This window comes from Cannabis sativa, chromosome 2 (genome assembly GCF_029168945.1).
Source record: "Cannabis sativa cultivar Pink pepper isolate KNU-18-1 chromosome 2, ASM2916894v1, whole genome shotgun sequence".
Taxonomy (NCBI): domain Eukaryota; kingdom Viridiplantae; phylum Streptophyta; class Magnoliopsida; order Rosales; family Cannabaceae; genus Cannabis; species Cannabis sativa.
This window is the reverse complement of record NC_083602.1, coordinates 17207974-17228655: the sequence shown is the minus strand read 5'-3', so window position 1 is coordinate 17228655 and position 20682 is coordinate 17207974. Positions and strand designations below refer to the sequence as shown.

Sequence of the window (20682 nt, the reverse complement as noted above, 5' to 3'; positions counted from 1 at the left end):
AACAGGCAGGCAACTCACTTGGGACTTCCACTGTTCAGATCAGTAAGGCGAACGGACGACACTCAACCCTTGGTAGAGCGAGTTCTAAAGCGGATTCAGGGTTGGAAAATGAAAATGCTTTCTAGTGCTGGCAAGACGTGTTTGATCAAGGCCGTGGGGTCGAGTATTTCCAACTATGTGGCCTCCTCAGATGTAATTCCCCTAGCCATAGAAAATAAGATTGATAAGCTTCTTCGTGATTTCTGGTGGGGAGATACTGAAGAAAAAAAGAAAATGCACACAATCGCGTGGGAGAGGCTCTGTAAACCAAAATCGGGTGGGGGGCTTGACTTTCGAGCAACGGAAACTATGAACAGGGCATTCCTTATGAAGTGGGCTTGAAAAATTTTGACGGAGGAGCAAGGGTTATGGAGCCAACTCATGAAGGAAAAGTACTTCAAGACGCAGAATTTCCTGGACCTAGATGCCAAACCAACTGATACAATCCTTTGGAAGGCTATTCTGCGTGCTCGTGAGGAGTTAAAGAAAGGTATTTATTAGGGGTGTTCATAAAAACCGAAAAACCGAAACCGACCATCAAACCGACCAGACCGTAACCGAATTTTCGGTTCCACGTCATCACCGAATTTGGCGGTCGGTTTCGGTTTCGGTTTTTTTGACACGGCGGTCGGTTTCGGTTCTTGAAATAAAAAAATAGTTTAACCAAAAAACCGTCAAAACCGCCAAAAACCGCCCAAAACCGCCAAAAACCGCCTAAAACCGCCCAAAACCGCCCAAAACCGCCAAAAACCGCCTAAAACCGCCAAACCGAAAACCGCCAAAAACCGTACGGTCGGTTTTATACGGTTATAATTTCTAAACGGTCGGTTACGGTTTTCGTAAAATAAAAACCGTAACCGTCCGGTCGGTTATAAAATTTTAAAAACCGACCATAACCGACCGATTTTCACCCCTAGTATTTATCGTAGGATTGGAGATGGACAGACTACATTCATTTGGTTTGATCCGTGGGTATCGGGAACCCACCGTCAACCATCTCCGCGAGTGCTTTCTGTCGAAGGAGTGAGCCTGGTTAGTACTTTGATTCAAAATAATCAATGGAATAGTGACATGATCATGCAATGGTTTCAGGAAGAGGATGCTAGGAAAATCCTTAACATCTCCCTTCCTAGCAGCCCAACACATGACTCTTGGCTTTGGTTACCTGAGACAAGTGGGAAGTTTTCAGTGAAATCGGCCTATAGGGTATTAAAGAACCATGATCCTAGCTCGGAAACGGAGAGGAAATGGAAGATCATTTGGGGGACAAGCATCCATAATAGGCTTAAGATGATGTGGTGGAAAATTCTTTCCAATTTTCTTCCCACCAAAGACAAACTTAGCTCCTTCATTGCCTTACCTGATACTAAGTGCCCCCTTTGTGATGCTGAGAATGAAAACACCTTCCATTTGTTTTGGGAATGCAATTTCGCAAGAATTACTTGGCTTGGAAGTAGATGGGAGCTTAGACCGGATACTTTTCATCTCCAATCCTGGGAGGAATGGCTGTTATGGTTCTCAAAAGGAGAAAACAAGCCACTGTCTCTCGATATTAATCATCTCTTGGAGGGGGCAGCTGTTATCTTAGAGCACATATGGAGGGAGAGAAATAAAAGAATTCATGAAGGGAGATCCACTCCAGCTGAACTCTTCACAAGAACAATTAACAGCCGTCTAGGTGAAATGAACGCCTTACGCGATGCTCCAATAGGACTGCAAACAGAATGGCAACCGCCCCCCTTGGGGTGGATATCCTGCAGTACTGACGTCTCTATTGGAAACACACAATCAACCGGAGCAATTGTCTTAAGAGATCACACAGGAACCATCCTCAAGATCATAACATTTCAGACAAATTGTAGTGAAGCGCTCCCTGGTGAAACCCACGCAGTGTGCAAAAGAGCTGAGGCAGTGATTCAAATGGGATACAATAATGTCATCTTTCAGTGTGATTCTACTAGAGTTGTTGAGGCGCTGAATCCTCATCACATGGATATTCTGAGTATGCACTTCAACATTCAGGAATTGGCCAGGAACTTCTCCTTTTTGGCTGGCAAACTCAACCTTTGTGAGGTCCAATGGATTCCAAGGGATTGCAATGGTGTGGCCCATGCGGTGGCTCGGTGGGCAAATCGGAATAACAGGTTTGGGACTTTCGATTTGTCCAATTTTGACGATTTCCTGCAACATGTTGCTGCAGATGGTCGTGTTGATCTCTGAGTTTAACTTTGGTTGTTTTTTCTTTCTTTTCTTTATGTTTTGTTAGTTTATTAAGCTTGGCTTTAGTTTGGCGTTTGCCTTTTGTTTGTCTTTTTAGTCTGGATTGGCAGTCTGCTTCTTTTTTCTTTGCCTTCGGACCTTGTTGTTCTGTTTCTTGCGGTTCATGGGACCATTAATCAAAACAATAAATAAATAAATAAATAAATAAATAAATAAATAAAAACTAATTCTACCACGCCTTATGTTAAAACTGTGTCTTTACAACAGCTAGTCCGAATGATTAAAGTGCGCGATAAATCATTTTGAACTAGAAAATTCTATGCTATCGGTACATGAATGTCCATTATATAATCAGTATAATCGCAAGTATTCTACTATAATTTTGGACGATTTGTATGTATAAAAACTCTCAAGGGATTTATACACATTCATAATAATCCGGAGGGGATATGATTTTGTCCCGTGATTGTATTTTCACGGAATGCATTTCGTGATGTACGGCAGCCGTCAGATGAGGGACTTATTTGATCTTACAGCTGAGATTGATCTAGGGGTAATTAGGGTTAAAAAGTAGAAACGTACTCTGACATTCATTTAATGTATCCCGAGACTCATCTAATGTACCACGAAATACATTCCGTGAAAGTACATCACGTGACAAAATCGCGTCCCTAATCCAGAGACCCAATATGTAAGTAACACAAAGTGAATGTGTATGTTCACCATTACTAAGAATATGAACATCCAATGTGCGAGTAGAGTACTCGCACCCGTTCGAATTATTAATTGAGAACGGTTAAAACTATTCATTCATTTATTCTAGGAACGTTTTTTTTTATCACAATTAAGTATAATTAATGTTGTAAGTTATGTAACTGAATAATCACTTACGTTCTATATACAGTGGTGATTTAATACGAATAAGACTAACACAATAATCTTTTCAAAGTGAACTAAGCAAACTAAATTCTAGCTGAACCACTATAATTTTTTGGTGTTATTTATTTATTTGATGTTTATATTCTATTAATCGTTGTGTTATTTTGAGTATTTGCCATTTTAGGTGAATACTCGCAGTTCTATAAATGAGTGTTCTTATTTAGTTCGAGTACTCGGGATTTGTTGGATTGTGTAAACTCCTCCAACAACACCATATAATTAAGGTATTAAGTTGTAGAAAAAAGTAAAAAGAGAATTGAGTTTTTCTGTATAAATATTTTTTGGAATCAATAGTGAACGGTTATAACAAATTTCTTAATCTTAGTATGAGATTAAAGCATGAATTTTTGAAGGATGGAACCCGAACTCCCTAAGTGTTTTGCTCATTACTGGTAACTTATCTTAACACTAGTAAAATTTAGTCTTAAGTTCATGAATAGGTAACAATAAGTCAATAAAGTGAATGTGGTAATCAATTATCCTATTTAAGAATGAGTATATGTGGTGAAAATTGAGGGTTAAAATTAGAAAGTTTTTTAATAGAGATTAAGCCTAAGAAAACTCATTTAAGCTTATAAAGTGTCTAAAGTGCAGTGAGATACTAAAATTTTACCTATATAGACTAGAGGTGGTGCCACTTCTTATGAGAAATGGGATTATTCTCTAAAGAGTCCATGAATTAGAATTTTTTACATGGTCATTAACAGTGCAAGAGCGAGACATGTGGTCTCAAGTGAGTATTAATAAGGGTGTGTGTATTATCACTGACTTGTAGTAACAGAATAATGGTTTAATGCTACAGTAACTAAAATTTCATCAAACTTTGTGGTAACTAAACTAATGTAAGATTCAAATCGAAAGATATTTTACAATGCACTTACCCAAGACTTCAATAAAAGTGTATATTTATTCAATCAAAGTAGGAGAATGTTATATTTTGATACAATATTTTTGATTGAATTAAATACATGTTACAAAGTTACAAGTTTATTATTAAAATCTAGGGGAGGATTGTTCTATCATTTTTGAATAGTGTAATGTATAAATTAAATATGTGTAATAAACAAATAATATGTTACATATGAAAATCTATATTAGATTTCATCATTTTGTAACGTATGGTGGAGTTACATGTTACTATATATAATCTCCACGATTATCACCTATATTAAGTGTGTCAAAAGATGTTACACATCTTAATTTGAAATATTAATGCAAATTTCCTATAATTATCGCTTAGATTTATTTTGAGAATTAGCAGATATATAGAGCTTATTTTTAGAAATAGGTTTTTAATATGACTTCGAATTAACAAAAAGTTTTTTTTTATAAAACTTATAAGAAATCGAATAAGCTTTAAAACCATATAAGATCATTAAATATGGATGAGAATTGAGGGAGTTATTGTATTTTAAGTGAAAATATTTTTTCTAGGAATATAAAAAAAACGAATTACAACAACATCAGAAAGATGATAATTTTCAACATAGAATATCACCGAATTGGTGAATAGTTACTTCACAGAATTGTAGATCATCGAATAAGCTTTCCAACGATACAAAAATCATTGAAAACGGATCAATATCGAGAGATATATCATAATTTTACTGAAATTTGTTTTTCTGAAAAATGGAAAATATAATATGTTTGAACCCTAGATAATGTTTAGCATTATTGAGCAAGAAAATATTTCATACCTCTTCAAAACTTTCCATGTGATGTCTCAAGCCCACAAGCCTTGATTAGAAATCCAAAAGTTTAAGAATGAAGGTAGAAAAATAAGAAGTATTGAAGGGTTGAGAGGAACAACCATAATGAAGAATGAGGCTTTAACTAATTGGTTTGCAGAGGAAAAATAAAACTATGATAGTTTAGGGTTTGATAAAAATTAAGATTATGAGATATCGTATTGTAATAGGTTTAAGTTAACTAATAATAATAATAAAATGCTTAAATATTATTAAATCAGCAAATATCTAATTTTTTATTTTTAAAAGTAATAAGCCCTCTACCTCGTAACTTTAGGCTCAGTTTTGACCTAGGAAACTTCAAAATTATGATATGACTATTTCCACAAAATTTCTAGATTTTTGAATTATCTTTCTATAACGCCACTGGAATCACCTAAATTCGAACTCTAGAACTCTAGATACGATCGCTTTAGTAAAATAGTTTTTAAATCCTACGAATTTATCCAAACCTACAAATTTTTTACATTAATTAATTAAACCCACTAAATATATTTATAAAAACCTAATGGACCTTCATATTGGGCTTTAATTAAACGATTACCTACTTTGTAAAAATACCATAATATTTTACTTTCGTAGTTAATACAACTTTAACTCTCTCTAAAAAATTGGTACAACTACTCTAAGCAGTAATATCAACTCACTAACAACACAAATAAATGAGATAATTATCCTTGCACAATTAATATCTAAAAAAAAAAAATTAAATACTATTTTAATCAGGATAGTACAGCCACGGGGAAAATGATCCTTGTCATTTTTCTTCATCCCCTATCTTCAGCTTCCGGGTTGTTTGATTCGTTTCTCTGCATATGGGCTCGACTGACCCGACCTAAAACCCGATTGTAAAATAGTTATTTGACGACCAAATTAAATGTTTTTAACCCAAAATGATCTAAATGGAAAAATAAAGAGATCAACGTGAGTTTTATACATCTAAAACACGTAAAATGTTGACTTTAATTTCAAGAAAACATTCGGATCCAAACATTGATTTAAAAAATTTTTCCACTCAAAATATGTTATCATGCTCGAATTCATTATATAGCACTATATGAACGTGATGAAGCTATTCATAAAGAAATTATATCAAATTTTGAAACTAGAAAATTTTCTTTGCTATGGTTCCGACAATAAATTTTTTTACATATATATATAGTTATTAGAATATTTTTATTTATGGAAATTATTTTCTAATTAAGGAAATGATTTTCTATTTAAGGAAATAAATAAATAATTGATTTTCTGATAAATGAATATTTTATATTCATTAAATCTGGATAAAATCAATTATGTAATATTCTATATATGGTCAGATTTCTATATTCATTACCTGATTTGATTTCCTGAATTAATTGTCAAAATATTCTGACAATTAATGTGGCGCAGATACTGATGGAGTATCTCACCTATAAATATAGGGTCTCGGTCCCCGAGCTCCTCACTCATTCTGAATTCATTCAGCAAATTCCATCTAAAGAGAGTTGAGAGAGCGAGGAAGCCCGAACTCCAATACCAAAGCTATCGCAGGGATTGAAGCTCAAAGATCAATGGCTGGAGGTACATCGATCCTTTCATTGCATATATTATTGATATGATTAAAGTTTATTTTCCGCATTTCATATCATTGTATATGCTATATTACATACACTATATATATAGTCTAACAGTTGGTATCAGAGCGGATTTATCTCTGCCTTGATTTTATTTGAGTTTCATATATATATATACATACTTATACTGTTCATATATATATATATATATTTATTTGGTTCATTTCGTGGTGTATATATATATACTCATATTCATATAATTCCAAATATATATATATATATTTTTCATACGTATATATATATATATCTTTATTCTTATATATATTATATACATTTATATACTGTATATATATATATTTTCATTTTTCACGTGTATATATGTTTATATATATATTGTATATTATATATATGCTTTATCGCATAATACATTCATAATATTCATTTTCTTTATGTGATATATACATGCATATATATATATATATACATGCATATATATATATATAATCACGATCGGTCCATTTTAGTTTTTTCCATTTTTCATTTTTCGGTGTTTATTTCGAATTCTAAATATATTGCTATGTTCATATAGTATTATAGATCGATCTAAGCATTGAAAATCTATTGAAAAACTTAAGGATGGAAATTTTTTCCGGTTAAAACTTTTTCGGACCCGATTAATTTCGTGATATTAAAGTATATATTTTTTCGTGTTTTTGTGCATAAAATCTATGTGGATCTCTTTTTTATTTGATTTAGAACCATTTAGATTTGAAAACACGCAATTTGGTCGTCGGAAACGCAATTTCCGATCGGGTTTGGGTCGGGTTCGACGGACCCGCGTTCAGAAAAACGGGTCAAAATCGACCCGGTTTGGCTGAAGAAGACGACGCAAACGACATGTCGTTTGCCAAAAAATGACGTGTCGTTTTCCCAAAACATGTCGTTGTTGTTGTTGAAAAACGACATTTCGTTTTTCACATTGTGGAAAACGACATGTCGTTTATAGTTTTATGCCTCAGCCCTGCATTGAGTAAAACGACGTGTCGTTTTTCTGTTAGGGAAAAGAACGTGTCGTTTTCTTCTGCATTTTCAGCCCCTTCAATTTTTGGTTAAACGACGTGTCGTTTTGCTTTTTGCAAAAACGACATGTCGTTTGGCAGTATGGATTTTTCAAAAAAAAAAAAAAAAATGGGAAAAATTCCGAATTTTTTTTTATAAATTTTTATTTATTTGGAATATTAATTATTTTCCCATTTCAGTGTTAATTTAGTCAATAAATTGCATTTAGTTAATTTTCCATTTTTGTTTAATACATATATATAGTATAAATTGAAAATGGAAATTTGTTTAAATTTGGTAATTTATTACATGATTTATTTAGGCATGTAAAAATTGTGCTAATTTGTGCATTTAATTATATATTACCAAATTTCTGCAATTTATTGTCTAAATTAATTTTGAAAAATCTGCCATTAATTTCATATTAAGGAATTTGCATTTAATTAATGATCATACATTAATTGTATTATTTTGTATTTAATTGACAAATTTATGTTTAATGCAATTAATTTAGATTTGTATGATTTAAATGCTCTACATAAATTCCTTTTATAGTGCTAGATATATTTAGAAATATTCAAACATTAAGATAGGTTGAATATTTTATTTAGCAATTAAGTTTCATAAAACTTCATAAAATTATTCATAAAATATTCATAAAACTTTATAAAATGAATAAAATATGAATAAAACGTAAGTAGTTTTGTGGTTTGACATAAGAAAACATGAACTTGGGACAAATGCTCATATCTAGAATGGTTTTTAATGATCTTCGGACGACCACACTAGGAGCACTAATCTCAGTGATTGTCTATTATGTTAATAACGAAATTACTTTTAGGTAGAGCCCAATACCTAATGTCTAAAGTGAAAATATAATTTTTTATAATTAGGGAGTAGCCACAGCATCTTTAATTATATAAAATTATATATTAATTAAAATTCACCTTAATGGACAAAACTTGTAATTAATTATTTGGATATAATAATTTTACCCCACAGGGATTTTATTATATTTTTATAATTAATTAGGATAATATATTAAGTTAAATTCTCTTAATTTACCCCACAGGGAGTTATGAGGATTTGATTTAATAGTGTTATCACAAATTTTAATTAAAGATAGATTTCATTCCTCCATTAATCTAAATTAAATACTTCATTAAATCTATCATAAAGTTCATCTAATTTTATTAGATTTAAAATTTAGCCCACAGGCAATTTTAGATTTAATAAAATTTTCATCTTCATCATGTTTCTACATTGGTAAAACATGAATTCATTAAAGCCTCAATTCTTTTAACATCTAAATTTTTTGTAATCCTATTCTTGCAGCTATTTCATCCACCTCTAAATATGCTGAAATCACTAGTGAAATCCCTGAGCTTAGGAGTGACAACTTCAAAATCTGGAAGGAACGAGTTCTTCTCCACCTAGCTTGCACTGACATGGATTATGCAATAAGGAAAGATGAACCAGCTGCTATCACTGATACTAGCACTGCGTGAAAAGTGGGAGCAATCTAATCGTCTCTGCATCATGTTCATTATGTCCAGAATTCCTATGGGAATGCGTGGATCGGTGGAGCCACCTGAGAAGGTGAAAGACTTTATCAAAGTTATGGATGAGCAGTTTGACACTTCAGATAAATCCTTGTTCATCAACCTCATCCAAGAGTTCTCGTCCACAAAACTCACCGGTGTTAAAGGAGCTCGAGAACACATTTCTAAAATGAGGGACATCACTGCTCATTTGAAGAAACTCGACGTTATCATTCCTGATACCTTCCTGGTTCATTACATCCTTCACAATCTTCCTCCACAGTATGGGCCTTTCAAAATTTCCTACAACACACATAAAGAAAAATGGACTATCAATGAATTGATGACCATGTGTGTTCAAGAGGAAGCCAGGCTCCTACAGGAGCAAGGAGAAAGTGTTCACCTGACCACTCAACCTAAGAAACGCAAGCCATTCAAGAAGAACAAAGGGAAAAAGCCCATGGCTCCCAAGGCTGCCATAAAGAAAGATTCCATCAAATGTTTCTTTTGTAAACAAAAGGGACATGCTAAAAGGGAGTGCAACCAGTTCAAGAAATGGATGGATGACAAAGGTAATCCAATTTCCTTAGTATGTTATGAATCTAATATGGCTAATGTTAATCTTAACACTGGTGGATTGATTCGGTTCAACAATTCACATAACAAATTCCTTGCGGGATATTCAAAATCTAAGGAAGCCGAGTGGCAAGTGAGCAAAGCATCTTATGCGGAAACAAGATGGGCTCACATGTGGAAGCTATTGGAACATGCAATTTAGTTTTAAGTAATGGTTTTATTTTAAAGTTAGAAAAGACCTTTTATGTACCAAGTTTCTCTAGAAACTTGATTTCAGTTTCAAGACTTATACCCTTTGGTTTTTCCTTTACATTTTCAGTACAAATATTTTAATTTATATTATAAATCTGAATGTGTTGGAAATGGTTTTTTGTCTGATGGTCTTTACTGCCTCAATTTACAAAATAATACCACTAATAATGTTATGCATGTTCACGCTGGCACTAAAAGATGTGTTATGAAAGAGGATTCCGTACATTGTGGCACGGAGATTGGGACATATCTCCATTGATAGAATTAAAAGGTTGGTAAAAGATGGGGTACTCAATACCTTAGATTTTACTGACTTTGATACTTGTGTGGATTGCATTAAGGGAAAGCAAACCTCCAAGTCTGTCAAAACTGGTGTCCATAGGAGTTACGAAATATTAGAAATCATACATACCGATATATGTAGTCCAGATATGGAGTCACATGGTCAGAAATACTTCATCTCATTCATAGATGATTACTCACGCTACATGTATATCTACTTACTTCATAATAAAAGTGAAGCATTAGATGTCTTTAAGATATTTAAAGCTGAAGTAGAGAAACAATGCAACAAGCAAATTAAGATAGTGAGATCAGATAGAGGAGGTGAGTATTATGGTAGATACACAGAAGATGGACAAGCACCTGGTGCATTTGCGAAGTTTCTTGAAGAAAATGGGATTGTTGCCCATTACACCTTGCCCGGTACACCCGAGCAAAATGGTGTTGCAGAAAGAAGAAACCGAACATTAATGGACATGGTGCGGAGTATGCTTAGTAGCAACTCTAATCTTCCTAAATCCTTGTGGACTGAAGCATTAAAGACATCCGTGTACATATTAAACCGAGTTCCAACAAAGGCAGTCTCAAAAACTCCTTTTGAATTATGGAAAGGTTGGAAACCAAGTTTGAATCATGTACGCATTTGGGGATGTCCATCTGAAGTCAGAATATATAATCCACAAGAGAAGAAATTGGACCCAAGGACCATAAGCGGATTCTTTATAGGGTACGCTGAAAAGTCTAAAGGTTACAAGTTTTATTGTCCATCTCATAGCACAAGAATTGTGGAATCAAGGAATGCAAAATTTCTTGAGAATGCCTTGATCAGTGGGAGTGATCAATCAAAGGACTTAGGTCCTGAGAAAGATCCTTCAGAACCTTCCACTTCAAAGGCAAGATTGATAATGGTTAACACTCCTGTCGTTCAAACGAATGTTGAACAACCATTACCAATCACTGAAGATCCACAAGTTGGTAATGATAATCCAGTAGATCAAAATGTTCAAGAGTTGCACTCGCAACCGTTGAACAACCCGCCGAACTCCGCCGCTTGCTCCCCAAGAGCCTGTTGGTGAAGTCTTAAGAAGATCTACTAGACCTATCAAACCAAAGATTTACAAAGACTATGTTGTGTATTTATTAGAATCTGATATTGGAATTGGAAATGATCCAGAAACGTTTTTACAAGCTATGAACAGTAGAGAATCAAAATTGTGGTACAATGCTATGGATGATGAAATGAATTCTATGAGGTGCAACAGAGTCTGGGAACTTGTAAAGTTGCCTAATGGGGCGAGAGCCATTGGCTGTAAATGGGTCTATAAAACTAAGAAAGACTCATTAGGCAACACTGAGAGGTACAAAGCGAGACTTGTTGCTAAAGGATTCACTCAAGAGGAAGGAATTGACTATACGGAGACTTTTTCTCCTGTATCAAAGAAAGATTCCCTGAGAGTCATCTTGGCATTAGTTGCTCATTTTGATTTAGAGCTGGAGCAGATGGATGTAAAAACTGCTTTTCTGAATGGTGATCTAGAGGAGGAGGTATACATGAAACAACCAGAAGGATTCTCCTCTAGTGAAGGTCAGGATTTGGTATGCAAGCTCAAGAAGTCCATTTATGGATTAAAACAAGCATCCCGCCAATGGTATTTAAAATTTCATGATGTCATCTCTTCCTTTGGATTTGAAGAGAATGTCATGGATCAATGCATATACCTGAAGGAAAGTGGGAGTAAAATCTGTTTTCTTGTTTTATATGTGGACGATATTCTTCTTGCATCCAATGATAAAGGGTTGCTACGTGAAGTGAAACAATTTCTTTCAAAGAACTTTGAGATGAAAGACATGGGTGAAGCATCCTATGTCATAGGCATTAAGATTCATAGAGATAGATACCGAGGTATCTTAGGTTTATCTCAAGAAGCCTACATCAACAGAGTTTTAGAAAGATTTCATATGAAAGATTGTTCACCGAGCGTTGCTCCAATTATGAAGGGTGATAAATTAAATTTGAGCCAGTGCCCAAAGAATGATTTTGAAAGAGAACAAATGAAGAACATTCCTTATGCTTCTGCTGTCGGAAGCCTAATGTATGCTCAGGTGTGCACAAGACCCGACATTGCTTATTCTGTCGGAATGTTAGGAAGATTTCAGAGTAACCCGGGGATAGACCACTGGAAAGCTGCAAAGAAAGTAATGAGGTATCTTCGTGGTACTAAGGATTACAAACTGATGTTCAAACGAACTGACAATCTAGAAGTAGTTGGCTACTCAGACTCAGATTTCGCTGGTTGCACTGATTCACGTAAATCTACATCTGGTTACGTGTTTATGTTTGCTGGTGGAGCTGTGTCCTGGAGGAGTAACAAACAAACCTTGACTGCTACTTCTACTATGGAGGCTGAGTTCGTTTCTTGCTTTGAGGCTACATCACATGGTGTATGGCTAAAGAGTTTCATTTCAGGCCTTAGAGTGGTTGATTCCATTGCAAGGCCGCTAAAGATGTTCTGTGACAATTCAGCTGCTGTTTTCATGGCTAAGAACAACAAAAGTGGAAGTCGAAGCAAGCACATCGACATTAAGTACTTAGCTATTAGAGAACGTGTTAAGGAAAATAAAGTGGTCATTCAACACATTAGCACTGAATTGATGATTGCCGATCCTATGACAAAAGGCTTGCCACCTCATAAATTCAAGGATCATGTAGAGAACATGGGACTTGGTTCCCTTATGTAATTTGTACAAATAAAGTTATTATTAATGAAACTCTTATTTTGATTTTTCTCATATTTATGCGCATCTTAATTTTACATTATTTATGCGCATCTTAATTTTACATTTGAGAAAAATTTCAGAGGACCTGAATAAACATAAGGTTTAGGGTTTATTCACTTAAGTACATTGCCACATAAAGTACATTGTTATATAATAAATGTATCGTAATACATGGAAGATAATACTCGATTCATAATGAGGACATGTCGCTATGATTCGTATGTTTATTATATAATGAGGAACGTTGGGTTTGAATATTTTAGTTTAAATGCTGACCAAGTGGGAGAATATTAGAATATTTTTATTTATGGAAATTATTTTCTAATTAAGGAAATGATTTTCTATTTAAGGAAATAAATAAATAATTGATTTTCTGATAAATGAATATTTTATATTCATTAAATCTGGATAAAATCAATTATGTAATATTCTATATATGGTCAGATTTCTATATTCATTACCTGATTTGATTTCCTGAATTAATTGTCAAAATATTCTGACAATTAATGTGGCGCAGATACTGATGGAGTATCTCACCTATAAATATAGGGTCTCGGTCCCCGAGCTCCTCACTCATTCTGAATTCATTCAGCAAATTCCATCTAAAGAGAGTTGAGAGAGCGAGGAAGCCCGAACTCCAATACCAAAGCTATCGCAGGGATTGAAGCTCAAAGATCAATGGCTGGAGGTACATCGATCCTTTCATTGCATATATTATTGATATGATTAAAGTTTATTTTCCGCATTTCATATCATTGTATATGCTATATTACATACACTATATATATAGTCTAACAGTACGCATATAATACAATTTTACTGTATAAAACTATGAGAAATATATAAATTAGATTATTCTCATTAATTAAATAATAAAATCATATAATCATAAAAAATTATATATAAATATGTATAGGCAAAGCTATATATACGTACATATAAATATATATTATATATATCAATTTGAAGAACATGAATATATATATAAAAATAAATTAAATATGAATGTATATACTAATTAAGATTATATAATATAATCGTATATACATAAAAAAAATATATAATTTATATTATAAATGAAGAACTTGTACGTTTATATATATATATGAATAAATGAATCTCAAAATAAATGAAGGCAGAGATATATAATTTGCTCTGATACAATCTGTTGGACTATAATATAGAATGAACAATAAAGTTTATATGAACGGTATGTAATGCCAAAAAAAGTAGAGACATATCAAAATCTTATATGCGATGAAAGGATCAAAATACCTCGAGCTATTGAATTTTTGAACTTTAGTCCCACACAAGTTTTGATCTGCAAAGAAAGTTGGTTGGTGTGGGTAATCAGGCTTCCAAGCTCTCTCTACTCTCTTTAGATGGATTTATTGTTATCATAAAATGAGTAGTGAATTCGAGAACCAAGACCCTACATTTATATAGGTGAGACCTTCCATTAAGATCTCTGCCACAATTAGTTGTCAAAATATTTTGACAATCAATTTTGAAAATTAAATTGGGTAAATGAAATATTTAGTAATTAAATCTGACCATAATTAGGATACTTTTACTTAATTAGTAAATAATTAATTATATTTTATAATTCAAATCAAATAAAATATGTAATATAAAAATATTCTAACATATGGATCTCTCATTCTCTCGAGCTTTCTCTCCTCAGCTCTCTTTGTTCGGAAGATAGTACTTGCACTTCGTAATTAGGTGTAAATTAAATTCTTATTTACATTTTAAATATGATTTAATTTATACTCATTGTAATTTGTAAGCATGATTATTGTTCATAATTTATCTCCCACTATTTTAGAGCAGCTCAGTTGTAATTATTTTATTTGGGATCTAAAATTATTGAACTTCTTCTGATTTTTATTTAGATTAGTTATGTTTTGGATTTATTTTGTATGGAGAATATTGATGCTAGCATCCTATTTGTAATAATATATTAATGATAATGTGTATAGTTCTATGCATGATAAGAATTTATTATTATTATTATTATTATTATTATTATTATTATTATTATTATTATTATCATTATTGTTTGGTTAAGTATGTAGTGCTTTTCTTGCTATGTTTAATAAGATTTGGCTACCATGTGATACCAAAATATCTTTCTACAAAGCAAAAATAGAGGTATGATTTAAGTGTCTATGTTCTATTCTTCATCACTTATTAGGTCCAACAATAACTATTTGATGAGAAGTATTACTAACTATATTTTTTTATCAAGAATAATAATCTTTCTATTAATCAAACAAGCCATTTACAACCAAATAGGGACTACACCCACAAATTTACATCAAAACTTACAAACTTTTAGCATTTCTAAGGACAATCATCTCAAAACTAGAAAGCTTCCTATCTTGAATAAGAGACAATCTAGTTTTGAGATTCTCTTTAATGCTTCTATCTATATATAATGGGGCTATACATTTTCCTTCAAAAATACACAAGTTCCGATTGAGCCATATTCCATATATGGCACTAGCTAGAGTAGCATAGTAGATTTCTATTAATAAACTTCTCGGTCTTTTTCCTTGGATCCACTCAAGAAGCAACTGAAAAGAATTTGGCCAAAGCCATTCCCCCAACCACTTCTTGATATTTTGTATCACTCTCCAAGAAAAGTGACATTCAAAGAATAAATGTTCATGAGACTCTAGATCCCATTCACAAACCGGACAGTAGGCACTATCAACGGGAACATGTTTCTTAACAAGATTGTCCCTGATGAGAAGGTTAGAGTGTACCATTTGCCACATTATAAAATGATGTTTTGGTGTCGAGAGCTTGCACCAAACTTTTTTCTTACTATCAAAACTTGTCTCCTTCGAAATGAGATAGTCATAAGCTTGCCTAATCGAAAAGTTGCCATTAGTTCCAGCTTTCATGATAGCTTCACGAGTGAATGAATCTCTTAATCTCAGAATTTTCCTCCAATACCAACTCACATCCGCTTTCAGCTCAAGAGACCACATCTCTTGATCTTTTATGTATAAGTTGTTCACCCATTTTACCCAAAGTACATCTTTCTTTGTAGTGATAGCCCATAGATACTTTGCCAAAGCCGCTTTGTTCCATTTAGGACCTACTCAAAATCCTAACCTCCAAGTTCTCTCGGTAGACATACCAAGTTCCAAGAGGCCATATGAAGCCTGCTTCGATTATCCTTTTCCCCCCCAAAGAAAGTTTCTACACATTCGGTCAATCTCTTTAGCTATTTTTTGAGGTAATTGAAATATGCTCATCCAATAACTTCTGATTCTAATTAAGACAGTGTTTATTAGAAGAGCTCTACCTGCAAAGGATAGGTGGCGGCTTGCCCAAGAATGTAATTTCAGCTTTAGTTTCTTTAAGATGATATCGCAATCCTCATACTTCCACTTGGTTGGCCTCAGAGATACCCCTAGACATTTCAAAGGAAAAGTACCAGTCTTGAAAGAAACCTCCTGCTGAATGAAAGTTACCGTATCCTCAGGTATACATGCAAAGTAGATGTTAGACTTCTCTATATTAGCCTTGAGACCCAAACATGAGCTAAAATGAGTAAGAGCCTCCAAAATACATTTGACCGAGTCCCTATTCCCCTTACAAAATAGGATTAGATCATCAGCAAAACATAGACTGGAGAGCTTTAGCTTCTTGCACATTGGGTGATAAGAGAAGGCTTTGTCCCTGGCTTTCCATTTAAGTGTTCGAGTAAGGTAGTCCATGACTAGCACAAAGAGAAGGGGTGACATAGGATCCCCTTGTCGTAAGCCTTTAGCACCCTCAAACTGTCCTTGTATTCTTCCATTCATTACCAGTAAATAGCATGAGCTCCGAACACAAACCATTATCCACTCCACAAATAATCTTGGGAACATGTAGGCTTTTAAAAAGGCTTTCCAAAAATTTCCAGTCAATTGTATCATAGGCCTTGCTCAAGTGTATTTTCATCAGACATCGAGAGAGAGTTGTTTTCAGTGGTACCCTTTGATTAAATCTTGGAGGATCAAGACATTGTGCGCTAGGGAGCGATCTTTGATAAATGCTCCCTGGTTGTCACTAACTAGCCAAGGAAGAACCTCTGAAATTTTGTTACAAATCAACTTCGAGATACATTTATATATTGTATTACAACAGGCAATCAGACGGTAGTCTATATCTTTGGAAGGATTCTCTACTTTAGGAATTAGCATCAGAAGAGTTTCATTCAATTGTTTTGGCAAGGCCCCCTCCTGAAAGAAACTCAAAATGGCTGTAGAGAAATCCTGTCCAAGATCCTTCCACATACTTTTAAAAAATCTCGATCCAAAACCATCCGGACTAGGACTTTTTATATCAGGAATTGAGAAAAGCACATTCTTAATATCCTGTATTGAGAAAGGACGAATAAGTTTTACCTGCTGATCCAAGGATAGTTGCTTGCCTTCTTCAATGCATTGGGGAAGAATGGTCTCTGTTGCAGAACTTGAGCTTCCCACGAAGCTCTTGAAATGAGACAAAAAGTGGTGAACAACTTTTGAGTAATCCTCAACTACTTGTCCCTGTTCATTAACAAAAGAAGCAATCCTGTTAGTATCTCTTCTATTCTTAATGCACGCATGGAAGTAAGCAGAATTCTCGTCCCCAAACTTGATCCAGTCAACCTTGCTCTTTTGTTTAAGTAGGCTGCCGTAAAGGTTGCTGCATTTCAGCTTCTTCTCTCTAGCTTGGTTTAGTTCCATCTGTAAAATGAGAGAATGAGGATCATGTTGAAGAGCAAGGTGAGCCTTGTTGTATTCTTCCTGAGCCAACTCAAAATCCATCTTGACATTCCCAAAATGGGGAAGAGTTAAACTTTCTCAACACCGGTTGTAACCTTTTTAACTTGTAACTTAAGGTTGCCAAGTTTCCTCCCTTAGCTTCTTTCCTCCAAGATTCTAGAACCTTCTCTTTAAATTCACTATGGTGGCACCACATGTTAAAAAATTTAAATGGCATATATCCCAACTTCCTCAAATTTAAGAGCTTAATCACACAGAAACAATGATCCGAGACATCCTCCCACTGAAAAAAAGCTTCCGTGTTAGGATGGAGATCTAGCCATTCCTCATTTTTAAAGACCCAATCAATCTTCGAGTAGATTCTCTCTCCCTTCTCTTGATTATTAGTCCATGTGAATTGAGAACCACTTCTCTTCATTTCATCAGCTAACCCAAGAGCTAGCCATTGGTTAGCATCTTTTAATTCCCCAGCACTAACCGATTTCCCACCAGTTCTGTCACTGTAGCTAAAGATCAAGTTGAAATCACCACAAAGAGTCCAAGGCTTGACCGGCATGTATAAGTTAGCCAATCTTTGCCATAATAGGGCCCTTTCGGTTATTGAGTTACTACCATACACAAACGAGAGACAAAAAGACTCATCTAGTCCTGTCATCCTTATTTGGCAATGCACAAATTGGGCGGACTCTGCCAATATCTCAACATTGACAAATTTATTTAACCAGACAATTAGAATTCTTCCTTCTATTATGGGGCTGGTGTAATGGTCCCATCCATACAAGGAAGTATCCATAATGTCCTTAATTTTATTGCCTTTGACTTTAGTCTCCAAAATTGCTCCAATTCCCACCTTATTACTGTTAAGAATTTCCCTTACTTTCTCTTGCTTTCTTTTGCCTGTTGAATCACCTAATGTCCCAGCATAAAATGTTGCATCTATCCATGAACAATAAGAGGATCAGTGTTGTCTTGCAAATCACTAAACATATTTCCCTGCTTCCTTGCCATTCTTTTCTGAATACGGTTACTTTTCCTTTTTGGAAGTTCCCAATTCTCCACAATACAATCTCCTAATTGACTCTCCTTTGGTTGCTTAATTAACTTAGCAGACCTATTCAAAACATCCTTTTCTCCTCCTTGGTCAAACTGTTGGTGCAAACAATTCCCCACTTCATTAATGACATCCTTCTCCACCAATATAATGGGGCTCTTCTCATGTACTGGTAATGCCTCTTGGTCCCTTAATCCTTCTAGGGATTTATTATCTTTTTCCTCAACTTGTATAGTGGATTTGGCCTCAGTTTTAGACATCCTAGAATGTCCTTTGTTTGATCGACAAACATCAGCCCTGTGACATAACCCACCACACTTGGAGCATTTTGTGGGTAACCATTCATACTCAACAGGGACAGTATCAAGAACTCCCCATTCATTTTCAAATTCTATAGCTGCAGGAACTTCATCTTTAATCTCTATCTCCACTAGAACTCGTGCAAACTTCACCTGGGATCTTTCTTTGGTTATGTTGTCTACCATAATAGGAGTACCAATAGTGCTAACAAGAGCACTAAGACAGTTGGTGCCCCAATATTGAAGACCCAAACCAGGAAGCTTCACCCAAACAGACACAAATTTGATCAATTTCATAGAATTAACCTCAGGAGTCCAAGGTCGCATGATAACAGGCTTGTTATCGAAGTGCACTACCCCTGCCTCAAGGACATAATCTCTGGTGGCTTCATCGTTGAATTTCACTAATGTTACACCATTATTCATTCTGGCAATTTTTTCAATCCCTAAATCTCCCCAAACTCTTCTAGCAAATCCCTCAAAAACTTTAATGGGTGGATTAGCACCCATAACAACACATAGCATTGCTGTTTTCCAGTACTCAGATTCATATTCAATTTCAGTTAGGTCAAGCTTAGCAATTACCTTGCCCTCATGTTTCGCCGGAGGAGTGAAGTGAAGCTTAGCACCAACATAATTGGCCTTCGGCGCCAGCTTTGCCCAGAGATTTGATGCCTCTTCTTGCAGGTTCAAACTAGAAACTCCATTTGCAGGTGGCTGATGAGAACCCCTTGCAGATTGCAGTTTCGGACCGGAACCACTAGTCGCAGGTACCTAGAGAGATCCCTTTGCAGGAACTCGAGCATCTTCTTCAACCTGTAACAGGGGAAAATTCCCATCCATAACATCCATAAACTCAGCTGATGAATCTTCAGTCATCACAGCTTCTTGCGCATTGTGAAATCGAGCTGGAAGTCGATCGATTGAACCTAATCTTGTTGGCTTCTGGTTTGACTTTTCCTTCTTCATCGGGAGAGAAAATCGCACCTCACACCTCTTGTTAAGTATTACTAACTATTATTCACAAGGTTATTGTACTACGGTTAGTAGGTGTAAACACAACTTCTAGTTGTATGGTCTTGCCATTTAATTAATGAATGCAGCAAGGTGTCACCATTATTCGTAAGTAATTTTGTTTACATTAATATTAGTAGTTTATAGGTCAATTTATTCGTTAATTTTGTTATCGTCTTAAATGCAAGTCTGCAAGACATGCTTAGTTTTTTTTTTAAATGATTATGCCTTAGTGAGACTAATAGTTTTAAATTATAATGATATCATCATAAATATGAATAATTTATGAGATCTTTGAATTACTCTGTAAGATGGTTTGGTCTTGGAAATTAAAAAAAAGAAAAAACTTGAGAAAATGAATTGGTGTATATAGTTATGTTATTCATTTCATATACTATGTATTTTTTTTTTTCTAATATCAAATTTGAAGGTGTTGGATCTATCTCTCTAAGATCAATCTCATACTCTTTCAACTCTCTCTCTTCAAACACATGTTACTAACTTCTACAATTAGAAAGTAACACTTTTTTTTTTGATAAATCAGAGAAGTTTGTATTGC

At 34.4% G+C, this 20682-nt stretch overlaps 2 protein-coding genes across 2 annotated transcripts; one reads left to right on the top strand and one right to left on the bottom strand.

Moving 5' to 3' along the window:
* The first annotated feature begins 1110 nt into the window (after positions 1-1110).
* LOC115720072 (uncharacterized) lies at positions 1111-2259 on the top strand. Its single transcript, XM_030649235.2, has one exon. The coding sequence runs from the start codon at positions 1111-1113 to the stop codon at positions 2257-2259; it is 1149 nt and encodes a 382-aa protein (XP_030505095.2).
* A 14714-nt stretch (positions 2260-16973) lies between these two features.
* On the bottom strand, positions 16974-20078 carry LOC115720071 (uncharacterized). The gene is made up of 4 exons (XM_061109196.1): positions 19908-20078; positions 18782-19826; positions 18100-18695; positions 16974-17801 (listed from the first exon to the last, which is right to left on the bottom strand). The coding sequence occupies exons 1-4, from the start codon at positions 20076-20078 to the stop codon at positions 16974-16976; spliced, it is 2640 nt and encodes an 879-aa protein (XP_060965179.1).
* Positions 20079-20682: the final 604 nt, after the last annotated feature.

Bases quoted from the DNA above. Each gene is read 5' to 3' on its own strand.
- LOC115720072 (XM_030649235.2), top strand. From the start codon at position 1,111: ATGATCATGCAATGGTTTCAGGAAGAGGATGCTAGGAAAATCCTTAAC.
- LOC115720071 (XM_061109196.1), bottom strand. From the start codon at position 20,078: ATGAAGAAGGAAAAGTCAAACCAGAAGCCAACAAGATTAGGTTCAATC. The intron at 19,827-19,907 runs GTTCCTGCAAAG...GGTTCTCATCAG, and splicing joins AGGTTGAAGAAGATGCTCGA to CCACCTGCAAATGGAGTTTC. The intron at 18,696-18,781 runs GTATTCAGAAAA...GTTCATGGATAG, and splicing joins TCCAAAAAGGAAAAGTAACC to ATGCAACATTTTATGCTGGG.